A 12,410-nucleotide genomic window follows, 5' to 3' on the forward strand; every position below is an offset into this window, starting at 1 on the left:
CCCATGTCCTGGCACCCCCTCCTCTACCCCCTCCCCCCTGTCCTGCTCCCCCGTGACCCAGACCCCCTTCCCGGGAGCAGCTGGGACACTCTGTCCCCACAGGAGCTGCGGGAGTAAGGGGAAGAGCTCATTGTCCGTCCCAGAAGCAGACGCAGTTGTTCACTTTACGTTAGGAATGGAAGCAAACACCACATCAGCTGCTTGTCTCGCTGCAGACTCCTGTCTAGTCGCTGTCGGGAGGGTCTGTGGGAGGCTCCTGACTCCCTTCAGGACGATGGCCCCGTCACCGTGGGGGTCCCCAGCACGTACCGGCTCACTCCTCGTTGTTGTGCGCCCTTCCCTGTGACGGGGTTGCCCTGCCCCGGTGACCCTGTGCAAAGCTCGACGGGGCGCAGGCAGCAATCCCGGGCCTCAGTTACGAGCCTGCATCCTGACACTCTGCGCCCTGGCCCTCGGAGGGGGGTGCTGCCGGTCGGCCCACAGTACACGAGTGGCCCCACGGCAGCCACGGCTCCGGCCTGAGGCGTCCACGGCACCCAGGCCAAGACCACCCGAGAACAGTCACCGAGCACTGTGTTCAGTCGCGTCTTCACTGCTGACACTTTGTGGCTGAGGGCGGGCAGAGGGCGGGTCATATCACTTTCCAGCTGGGAAGTGAGCTGTGTCACCATCTCGCCAAAGGCAGGCACACAGATGAGAGAGATGGGGGCCATGGAGGCCGATGCTTTAGTCTGGTGTGATGACACCGTCCCCCAAGCCCACGCCCCGGGGACAGCCAGGGTCTAGGCTGCGGGGCACACCTGTGTCGCCAAGGCGTGAGGCTGATCGAGTGCCTGCGTTGCAGTGCCCACGGCGGTGCCCAAGACAACCTCGGAAACCCTGAAACACAAGATAAACCCTTCGGCAGGAGAGACGGCCCCGCACGCCGTGGACGTGCTGTTGTACACGCCAGGTAAGGGACCCCTGCCTGGGGCTGCTCTCCTGTCAGCACTTCGGGAGTTTATTTTGTGTTGGGGGTCGGCCGCGAGGTCAGAGGGACAGGAAGTGACATGGGGCGAGTGGGGACCGGGTGGGTTTCTAGTTCTGGAGGTGAAGTCCTGAACGACGAGGCAAAGCTGGGTAGCTGCTCGTGCACCCCGCCTCAGGAGGGCGGGGCCCGGGAGGTACAGGGACCCAAAAGGAGCATATGCTCCATGGAGACTCTGCTCCAACCTCCCCAATCCACACGCCGCACAGCACTTGACAGCTTAGAAAGTGCTCGCACCACATCCTTTCCTTTGGGGGCGTTTAACCCGGGCCTGCTTTCGCCGTGATAAACGACTGCACCCAGGGTCTCGTCTTAGAGGTCGTAGGCGCCTTTCCGCTGCTCGTCCGAACGGCAGACAACACGGTTCCTCTTCGTGTGGCGAGGCTGGGGCCCTCCCCCTGCGCGCAGACCCCGGGCTCCTTGCTGGCCGAGGGGGCACGGAGGACAGACAGGAACAAGCGCCACCAGGGACTGGAGCCTCAGCACAGCCCGCCATCGTGTCACAGGCTCAGAACTGTCCAAGACGCTCATATTAACTGGTAAAGAACTACCGCGGGCCGTGCTGGGAGGCGAAGGACTCGGTGCTGGGCAGAGAAGAACCTTGCGGTGCGGGCGCTCTGCTTCGGCTCACTGTGCGTGAGGTGAGCGCCAGGGAGCACCACGGATGTGCTCTCCCGTCCCCTCGTCCTTCACGGTTACGGCCTCCAGCGGTCTCCCAGCTCCCCCGTGCACCCGGGCCAGTGGCAGGCAGGTTCCCAGCAGAAGAGGACAGTTCCATCTCGTCTCCGATCGTCCTCAAGACCTAGCAGAGCAGTGACACACTGAGTCTGAAGGACAGAGCGCGTTGGACCTCGGTGCCCTGGAGGCTTAGATTCACCAGTCAGGGCTCCTTGTTGGCTCTAACACCACAGACCGAGACAGTGTTTTGGCTTTTTTTTTTTTTTTTGAGACAGAGAGACAGTGTGTGAATGGGGGAAGGGCAGAGAGAGGGGGAGACACAGAATCTGATGCAAGATCCACACCCCAAACTGTCAGCACAGAGCCTGATGCGGGGCTTGAACTCATGAACCGCGAGATCCTGACCTGAGCCGAAGTCAGACGCTCAACCGACTGAGCCCCCCAGGTGCCCCCGAGACAGTTTCTATTGAGGTTTGTGGATAAACAAATATCTTTAGATTTAAGTCGGTTTCCTATAAATTAAAACTGACTGGACTCTGGGCTTCCCGTCATGATGGGCTAGGATTCAGACCAGCTGTCCCCAGAACATCTAGAAGGGCCAAGGCATAAAACCACCGTGGAGAGCGGTGGAGTCCCTTTCCTGTGGGGTGTCTGCCAAATCTGGAGGCAGGGCCTCAGGAGTGAAGCAGTGAGCAGAGCTCTGGCCCCTCGGCCCGGGGGGCCCAGAGGGACAAACGTGGTCAGGACCTGTCGACCAGCGGAGTACTGGTCAACCCTTCGGCACGGGTTCTGGAGCCACCCTCCAGCCGCAAGGCGTCGCAGGCCCTGGCAGGACGGAAGAGCCTGTAGGGTGGTATCTCCCCAAGGAGGCCAGTGGAACGAATACCCCAGAAAGACTGACACGTTCTTACCTCGACTCATGATGCGACAGAGCAGGGCTTTGAGGGAAAGACGGTCTTTACCATAAACGACGTCAGGGATGTCGGGTACCCACGCCACACCCCCTTCCTGCCCTCTGCCTGGCGTGCCCGCCTCCCCTGCCCCTCTGCCCGGAAGTCTGTCCGTCCGTCCTTCAGTGGCTGCTCCTCCATCCTTCAGACCCGGCCCTGCTGACTGAGGCGTGCGGTTCTCCGGGCAGAGCCGGCTCCCTCCCGAGGCTCCAGGCTCCAGAGCCCATGCTCACGGCCTGGCCCCCTGCGTGGCGCCAGGCCCTCAGCAGGCACTCGTGAAGCCAGTCACGTGCCGATGCACCGGAGCGGCTCCCTTTACAAATGTTTCTGGGTTCTGTCCTCCTTCAGGGCATCTAGACCCGGCAGAAAAGGTGGAAGACGCCCACCCCAAGCTATGGTGCGCCCTGCACGAGGGCAAAATGATCGTGTTTGATGCCTCCTCCTGGACGGTTCACCAGCACTGCTTCAGAGTGGGTGCCTCCAAGCTGGTGAGTAGGCAGAGCGCCAGCCGGGGCGGCACTCTCCAGATCCAGATGTGATGCTGGAAAGATGGAGAAGCCCATGTGCACCCAGCAGGACACGTGACTCCACAGTGTCGCTGCCTGTAGTCCACGGCAGGTCTTTGTTTTGGAGAAATCACGCGCGTGGGTGGGGAAGGGGGTGGGGGGAGGGAGAGCGAGCAGAGCCCAATGCGGGGCTCGATCCCATGACCCTGGGATCATGACCTGAGCCGAAATCAAGAGTCAGACACTCAACCAACTGAGCCACCCAGGAACCCCTGTTTTTATTCTAAATTTTTTTTTTTTTTTTTAATGTTCCTTATTTGAGAGAGAGAGAGAGAGAGNCTGAGCCAAAGTCGGATGCTTAACCAACTGAGCCACCTAGGCACCCCAAAAATCAATTTTAAAAACACTTTAAAAAGCTTAAAGTTATATAGAAAGTCTACAAAGTTCCCATTGGTAAAATTGAGGGTGGTTTAGTTGTGATGTAGTCAGCCCTTGTGATTTGCAGATTCTACATCTGCAGATTCACCCACTTGTTAATGTTTATTTTACCCCCAAAACAAACACGGCACTTTCACTCTTGGCCACAGGCACACACGTTCAGAGCACGTCGTCTGGTGCGCGTTCCCAGCTGCGGGCTGATGCCCTGTCATCTTGTTTCAGTTCATGCTGCAGCCAAGGGTCCCCTCTGCAGCCTGTTAAGTGCCGTGGCTTTTGCATTTCTGTGGTATTGGTAATTTGTGCTGCTTAAGATGGCCCCTAGCATAGAGCTGAAATGCCGCCCAGTGTCCCCAATTCCAAGAAGACGGTGAGGGGCCTTCCAGAGAAAGTCAGGTGTCAGGTGAGCTGCGCTGGAGCCTATTACAGCGCGTGTGGCTAGGAGGCCAGAGTGAACTGGCGGCAGTGTGTAGAAAACACGGCGTCTGTAGACAGAAGTGTTCCGAACACAGAACAGGGTGGTGCACTGGTCAGGGGACAGAGGCGTGGCCAGAGCGCGCAGGCACCTCTCCCCGGGTCCCCCCGGGACGGTGAGTGGCTGGGTGAGGCCCACAGGGATGGCGATGATGCGTCCTCGGCCCACCCCTCCAGAACTGCATGGCGATGGCAGAGAGGAACCAGGTGTGGGTCGGCGCAGAGGACTCCGTCATCTACATCATCAACGTCCACAGCATGTCCTGCAACAAGCAGCTCACGGACCACCGCGCCGGGGTCACGGGCTTGGCCGTGCAGAGCGGGGCACCCAGGTACGCCGGGCCCCGCGGGGACAGGGGGCCGCCAGCCCTGGATTAGGATGTGCCTGAGTCTCCCCACAGAGGCCCTGCGGTTGCCCTTCGTTGGGGGACACGATCCATCTCACAGCACGTGTCTGCCTTATTCACTCGCTGTCCTTCCCGCATGGAGAACGTCGGCTTGAAGGGCTCTGCTCTCGGCCGCATGTGCTGTGCTTGGGACAGGGCCCGGCCCCCGACGGAAGTGGAGGCCGGTGAGCACGGGACGTGTGAGGTCCCCCGCCGGCTCCGAAGGCCGTCTGCCGCTTGTCCTCCGTGCAGCCCCGTCCCCAGTGTCCGGGGCCGTCCGCCCTCAGGCCCAGCTCAGAGAGCAGGAGGTGCTGACCTGAACCTTAACCACTGTGAGCAGGGGAGGGGGCCGCACGTCCCATGGGTGATGCGCCCGCCTCGCTCCTGCAGCTGCCTGTGGCCGCCAGCGTGTGCCCCGCAGGGACGGCAGGCTAGATTTTCCCGGGCCATCGTGTGAGGTCGGCAGAGTGGGCGGCAAACACTGACGGGCAAGGACAGGCGTCCCCAGCAGCCCGTCTTGTCCCGCGGCACCGGCCACACCCTAACTAACTGCTCCCAAGACTGGGACGGCGTTTGCGTGGGCGGGAGTCGCTGTGCACGTTGTGGACCTTTACCTGATGGGAACTTCTGTTTTACATGCGTCCGTTCACACCTCAGCAAGGTGTATTCGTGCAGCACAGACGGGACGGTCCTGGCGTGGAACGTGAGCACCCTGCGTGTGACCGGAAGATTCCAGCTGTCAGGCGGCAGGCTTTCGTCCATCCACCTGCACGACGGCTGCCTGTGGTGCTGTAAGTGCCCTGTCCCCTGCCCGCAGGACGGGCCCTGCTCCCGGAGGAGGGATCCTAGGTGCCCCGTCACCTGCCCACAGGAGGGACCCTAGGACAGCCTGCCGCCCGTTCGCTTTGTTTCACGCGTTTTCAGCTTTTGAGCCGGGACCCGGTGCCGGTGCCTGCGGCTTCCCCAGGCCCCCTGCCGCCTCTGCTTGGAGCGTGAGTGCAGCCCAGGTGCCCCGGGCGTCACCACTGCCCTCCCAGGAGCCCTGTGTGGCCCACGTGTCCCCAGCCAGGGGGCGTCTAGCAGGGACCTCAGGCCCCTCTGCTTTGTGAGAGTGAGCCTGGGCGGACCCCGTGTTTGCCCCTGAGAAGGTGTCACACTCGCATGCGGCACATTATGTCCCCGTCTGCGTCCTGGAGAACGTGCTGTGTGTGGCGTTGTGACCGCCCTGCGGGTGTGGGTGTGGCCCCGCCTCCTGGCCCCATGGTCGTCTGCCCTGCGTGTCGTCCCCGCAGAGACGTGGGCCGTCAGCGTGCACCCGGCGAGCCGCGAGCAGGCTTGTGCCCGAGGCTTCTGTCGTCATCATGTCTTCCCACTCCCCGCTTGTCCCTTCTGTCTTCATTGCTGTCGAAAAGGAGGCAGGAAATGAGAATTTCTTGCGTCCAATGTATTTTTCTTTTTAGCTCCACTTTTTTGTTTGTTTGTTTGTTTGTTTTACCTTTTAGCAGCTGCTCTAAGAACTGCAACACGCAGCCTCACCTGTCACGGGTGACCCCCAGCAGCTACGACCCCCCCTTCCCCCCTGTATCACGTACGCGGCTCATAAGAGTAGGATCGATTCTGTTTGCTGCCTTCTGCCCTTTTGGCTGGTGTTGTTAAAAGCACTCTTGCGATGCCACCATTGTGACAGAGCTCGGAAAACACTGTTAAAATTTTTGCTTACGCACCCAGTGGTTTTTGCCCGTATAGTTACGATTCCTGGGGAGCTTCGTGCCTGGTTTCCACCTGGTGTCGTTTCCCTGAGTACCTGTGACCGGCGTCTGCCGTGAACAGGCCCCGCACACCGTAGAGGCCTTTCCACTATCGCATAGCCGTTTGTTCCCGATGAGGAGTCCGCCGTCCTTTACTGCTGTGCTGGAACAGCCTGTCTGGTGCCTGTGGGCGCTGGTGAGCGGCTCTTTGCCTCATGACTTGGGCTGCAGTGAGCTCAGGCCCGAGGCCTTCGTGTCCGACTTGCTGTTTCTGTTCGTGAATGGGCAAGACTTTTAACTGTTAGCTCTTGCAGTATTTCCTTTCTCCGTTCTTTTTCTCCGTGTCTTCTGTGATTCTAATGTTTTTTAATGTTTATTTTTGAGAGAGAGAGGGTGCACGTGTGCACCCATGGGGAAGAGGCAGAGAGAGGATGCAAACCGGGTTCCGAGCTGTCAGAGAGCCCGACGTGGGGCTCGAACCCACGAACAGTGAGATCATGACCTGAGGGGAAGCTGGACGCTCAACTGACTGAGCCACCCAGGCACCCGTGTTTCTATACATACGTGTGTGCGTGTTCATTCTAGAATTATATTAGAATATAGGACATATGTTCTAACATAGATGTTGACATTTGTGAAACCCCCCATCTCAGGCTGTAACTTTCTCACGTCTTCCTCAGTTCGGTTGAGGCCTGACGCTTCACGTGTCCTGTCTGCTCTGGAGCCTGTGCAGCAGATTCTCATTTCAGTTCGAGAATTTCATTTACTTTACGTTTTCAGAGAACTTCCGTTTTTCTTCTGCATTCACGTCCTCTCGTCCCCTTTTCATTTTCCTGTAAGTTACAACATTGTGACTGGTGGCCTGACGCCCTTCTCTGCCCAATCCCAGGGCGTCTGTGCGTCTGCCTCTGGTCACGGCTTCTTCTCCACAGTTTTAGTGCTGTCCCCAAACTCCGTGTGTAGAGGGGCTTTATCGTGTCTGGGTGGCAGTGGTGATACATCAGAGACCCTGGGTCACACACAGCCTCCTTGAAAGGGCACCGGTGTGTGTGTGTGTGTGTGTGTGACGTGCGCCCACCCACGGATGTGTTTTGGACTCAGAGCTGACTAGATCTTGGGCTAAAAGGTGCCTGATAAATACAGGGAGGGAGGTATCCAATTAGAATGAGGACAGACAGCTTTGCTTTAAGGACAGAATCCCTTCTACCTTCCAAGTTAACTGGAAAGTGTGTCTTCAGGCGACAGCGCGTGCTGGGAAGCGTCGTCTCTGAGCGAGTCACACGCGGAAACCTGGGTCACCTATCACGTGTCACCAGTGCACAGGCCGGGCCTGGTCCGCGTCTGTGTGAACCTGGGACGTGTGTGCACTGAGGTGCAGCCTGGGGCAGCATGAGCCTGAGGGGCCGGAACATTCTAGTCCAATAGCACCATGTGAGACCGTCGTGTCTACACCCAGGGCTGCCTGCAGGGCAGGCACCCCACGCCGTGTGCGGTCGTCTTCTGGGAGGGGAGTTGACCCCCCGTCCTCACCGGGAGGCAGATGTTTGCATCATGAGGTCCCTGGCGCACCGTGGCTCAGGCTGTGGCCTTCAGGTCCAAACCAGGCTTTGTCTCTGGACAGGAATCACTGTGGGCAGGGCCTCCACTCATGGAGTCTGTGTCTTCATGTTAAAAGCGAGAGAGGGGGCACCTGGGGGCTCAGGTGGTAGAGCCTTCCACTCGATTTCACCTCAGGTCATGATCACTGTTTGTGAGTTCGAGCCCTGTAAGGGCTCAATGCTGATGGCTCAGAGCCTGATTGGGATTCTCTGTCTCCTTCTCTCTCTGCCCCACCCCTACTTGTGCTCACTCGTGCTCTCTCTCAAATAAAATAAACTTTAAAAAGAAAAGTGAGAGAGAAATCCTACCTTTCCCCGGGAGCCCTCGTGCTCCGGGTGCTGAGTGTTGGTGACAGTCTCCTCTTCTGTTGCTCATGCCCCTTCCTGTCCACGCCAGCGTCACATGCTGGGGCCCAGCCCGCCGGGGCCGCCTTCCAGGGCCACACGTCCTGTGCACGGAGGCGGGGTCCACAGGGTGGGCCCAGGTGCTCCTGGCCCGCAGCCGAGTCATGGGGCCTCAGTCCATGCAGGCAAGGGTGCATCTGGCTACCAGGCTCCCTATGGGGTTTGCTCATCAGGGCTCAGAAAAAACCACACTGAACGGAGCCCAGACGCAGGAAGGAGATGTGACAGAAGCTCTCACCTCCTAGGACGGAAAACCCAGCTTGGCTTCCCGTCCTGGGAGGCCCGTGGCCAGAAGGGGTCCTCTGTGTCCGTGTCATGGTGGTGGGGGGGAACCCGTGGTCCACTCGCCAGGGACAGGAAGCCAGAGCCGCACACCCCAGGGCTGCTCCCACCTTCCACCTCACAGGCTGCTGTTCTCCCGAGGTCAGACCCTCCTTCTACACCCCAAAGTTGCTCCCCAGGGATGGGGCCGTGCCCTCCTGTCCCCGTGTGTGCAAGGCTGGCCCAGTGGCCACAGCACCGGGGACAGGCAGCCATGCAGGAAAGGACGGGCTTGCGGCATGTCTGGCGCTCTGTACAGATGAGTCCGGGTCTGCCCCGCAGCCGGCGTCTTCGTGCTCTCACTGCACGGGGCCTGGTGACACTTGGTTTGCATGGAGACGTTTTCATTGATAAAAAGAAGCACTCAGTGGCCTGTGGCGCTGCCACCTGTACTTCTGAGCACCCACGGGTGAGGGCTGGCCGCGCCTTCTAGTGGTAGGAGATCCGGAATGTCCACGTTTGCAGAGCATCAGGAGGGGCCGCGGGGTCCTGGCGGAACCGCAGGGCAGACGGTCACCAGGTCCCTGGGAGCGCTGGCAGCAGCCGGTTGTGCGCAGGCCTGTCCGGTGGCCCCGGTGCGCCCTCCTCCCCTCACGCTGGCTCTCTGCTGCAGGCACAGGGAGCAGCATCGTGGCCGTGACGACCGGTGGACTTGTCGTCCAAGAACTAAAGGTCGACGAGAACTTTAATGAGATGAGGACCTCCTTCCTGAGTTTCCAGCTCCTCCCCGAGGTACCCACCCCGGCAGTGCCCTCTGGCCACGGTCTGGATTGGCCTGCGGCCACCGGCCACACCACAGTTTCTGTTTCAGCAGGAGCAGCTCTGGACGGCATGCGCCGGGTGTGACAGCGTCTACATTTGGAGCCTGAGGGACCTGGCCCGGCCCCCTCAGCGGGTGCCCCTGCAGGGCTGCTCCGAGGTCAGCTGCATGATCAGGGTCAAGCAGCAGGTATGGACGGCCGGGGCCACGTCTCCTCAGAGTACCCTCCCCTCAGCTCCCACCCTGGTCACGTCCGCTCAAGGCCGGTCCAGGAAGGTCTGGGGGTGCGCCTCCCTGCCCCCCCAGTGCACCCAGGCAGGGGCCTCCTGGGCTGGGCCGCATGTGGCCGACACCCCCTCCGTCTCTCCCCGTCAGATCTGGGTCGGCGGCACGAGTCTGTCACAGGGCAAATCCACAGGGAAAATCTATGTGATCGATGCCAAGAGGAAGACGGTGGAAAAGGAGCTGGTGGCCCACGCTGACGTGGTGAAGACGCTGTGCTCAGCGGAGGACAGATATGTGCTGAGCGGGTCGGGCAGCGGGGAGGGGAAGATCGCCATCTGGAAGGTCGAGTAAATGCGGGCGAACGTGCTGAGCGGGGCTGTGCTCTGAGGGCTACACGCCTTCCCCCCTTGCCTGCCCCCGGAGAAGGTGGGGGGCGCTGTGTCCCCTGCACGTGCCTGTCGGGCTCCTTGGCCCAAAGCACATAACGCGCTCTCTCACACTTTCCTGATGAAACCGTGCCAACCGCGTTACGGGTGGGGGGTGCTTCTCAGAAAGACAGATGAATCCACTCGCTAATAACCTCCGTGAAGTTGCGTGTTGTCTAGAAGGTTCCAGAGTCCCTGACCAGGAGCAGCACCAAGCCAGTTAGAAGGGATTTAGCCAGATCACACGTGACCTGCAGACCTCATTTCTCTGGTTCCGCCTTCTCTACTCCCTTCGGTCGGCGCATACACGTTAAGCCTCAGGCTTACGGGAGACCTACCTGCGGCCTTAGGTCGGCTTCTTGGTGCAGAAAAGTTCACAAGAGGAGGGTTTTAATGACCACTTAGTGGTTGAGCAGATTTGTGCCTGCCCTTGCTGCCCCTTCACAGAGCAGGTGACCAGGGAGGGGACAGAACTGTGATCAGGGTGTGTGCACATGGGTTGGGCTCGCTGAAGCAAGCTCCGAATTTCTGTCTTGTCTTTTTAACTAAAAGGCAAAATTCTTCTAATGAAGAAGCCTAACTAATGTTGCCCACCAAAGGTCATGGACGGACGGTTCCATCTGAGCGAGCACGTGATCTGACCTCCCAGTGAGTGTGCATCATTTCCGTGAACCAGCGTTTCAGGCGTCGGCATCTCGAGCGCACACCAGGTGTAGATGCAGATGGTGCTTTGTTACTGAACTGAAGAACATCTTAGTAGCTGTAAGGAACTAAACATTTGCAAAAAAGAACTTTTATCCATTTGTACTATAATATGGAGACCTCATTCCCTTGGGTTCTGGCAGGGAAAGCTCTGGCATGGTTACGGGCTATGGAGGGGCACCCACCTGCCGCACAGGCCAGGGGCCCGTCCCCCCATGGACCTGCCCTGAGTCCAGCCTCGGAGGGACTGTTGGACTCTGGGATTTTGGAATTGGACCCTGTGCTGAGCCTCACTCACCCTGAGGTCTCAGATGGTCTTTGGCCGAATTTTGGTAGCAGCTCTGGCGTCTCCAGATGAAAGCTCTGACCAGGCCCTGGGCTTCGTCTGCAGCCCCTAAGCATCGTGCAAGGTCCAGATTTGGGGTGCTCTGGGAATGTACAGCCAGGTGGCCGCATGCCTCCGTGACTATGCTTACGGAGAGGGTGTGTTCCCAACTTCCAGAAGGCTCGGCCATAACAAAGAGTGGGAGGTTGAATTCTGCTTTTGCAAACACGTGAAAGATTGCAGTCAAATCCTGTCAGAAATACACATAAATTATTTAATGTCACACATAACCAGGCGTTTTCACCTTGTCAATAGTAAATTCCTTTATTAAAGACTGATGTCTTCTTTCCTTCCTTTATCCAACATTAACTGGTGGGACAGACCTGTGAAATAACACAGGGCCATTTTGGATTCGCTCTCCATTCATCCCAAGCGCCCATCAAGTTACTTTAACACAGGTGTTTCGTTTCCTGTTCTTGGTGATGATTTCCGAGACCTTACTTGACAGTGGCCACTCTGCCTTCGGTATTTCCTCTGTGCCCTGAAGAAGGTCCACCATGACTGGTCCTGGGAGAGCCACCAAATGAGCTGGGACCCATTCAACAGACAATGCCTTCCCTGCCTTGGCTTCCAAAACCTGAATTCAGTTGGTACAACAAATGTTTATCTTGTCCTAGAAGCCTGTCGAATAGGATTTCAGCCTCCAGCTGTGTCTCAGCAGAGGAGAAAGCTTGCTCTGGGTGCTGGCTCTGTGACGCCAACCACAGCTTGCACCACCCCCATTACTGCCAAAGTTCAAGATCACTTTGGTCTTGGTGATTTGTTCTTCGAAGATGAGAACGTATCGGCTGCTCTCACATGAGAACCTTGGAACTGGATGTGATTTTAACATCTGAATTAAAAGTGCGTGACTTCTGTCCATTTCTAGAAGATTCCTTAGGAAGAGGAAAGGGTACTTTCTCTGCACGGCTGGGGAGGGCGTGGATGGAAACCCAGACACAGCCGCCGTCTCTGCTGCCTGGAGTGTTTGCATCTCTTACAGCAACGCCGGGGCCCCGGGAGACGAGGCAGAGAGGCTCCTCTGTGCTTTGCCTCTCAGCTGCAGCATGACAGTGGGTGCGCGTAGGACTCCAGAGCTGTGGGGTGCCGTGCCCTGGACTAGAGGTGGCCCAAGGCCTCTGTAAAGTGGAGGGGATTCCTTTGTCCTGGGTTGGCTGGGTGGCTGTGAAGAGCTTCGGCTGCTGGCTGGGCTCTCGTGGAAACATTCAGAAAGAATTTGTGAACATGTGACAGCGGCTGTAGCAGGCTGAGCAGTGGCCCTTTGAGGGCCTGTCCCCCAGTTGGGGGGCGGGGGGCGCGAGTTGGGATCTCCAGCTGAGGTCACCCTGGCTGAGGGAGGGCCCTAAGTACCATGACAGATGTCCCTAGAAGACAGCACGGAGGCC

General features: G+C 58.6%; 1 protein-coding gene across 1 annotated transcript in view; it reads left to right on the forward strand.

The window, feature by feature from the left end:
• Nucleotides 1-11,299, forward strand: part of DENND3 (DENN domain containing 3) — a 48,637-nt gene extending 37,338 nt beyond the window's left edge. The window contains exons 20-26 of the mRNA XM_077750016.1: nucleotides 845-952; nucleotides 3,004-3,143; nucleotides 4,248-4,402; nucleotides 5,114-5,247; nucleotides 9,142-9,260; nucleotides 9,340-9,477; nucleotides 9,664-11,299. Coding sequence (XP_077606142.1) covers nucleotides 845-952; nucleotides 3,004-3,143; nucleotides 4,248-4,402; nucleotides 5,114-5,247; nucleotides 9,142-9,260; nucleotides 9,340-9,477; nucleotides 9,664-9,864 — 995 coding nt within the window. The 3' untranslated portion in view covers nucleotides 9,865-11,299. The remainder of the gene's footprint in view (nucleotides 1-844; nucleotides 953-3,003; nucleotides 3,144-4,247; nucleotides 4,403-5,113; nucleotides 5,248-9,141; nucleotides 9,261-9,339; nucleotides 9,478-9,663) is intronic.
• Nucleotides 11,300-12,410: the final 1,111 nt, after the last annotated feature.

The sequence above is a fragment of the Crocuta crocuta genome, unplaced genomic scaffold (assembly GCF_008692635.1).
Source record: "Crocuta crocuta isolate KB4526 unplaced genomic scaffold, BGI_CrCroc_1.0 scaffold119, whole genome shotgun sequence".
Lineage (NCBI taxonomy): Eukaryota > Metazoa > Chordata > Mammalia > Carnivora > Hyaenidae > Crocuta > Crocuta crocuta.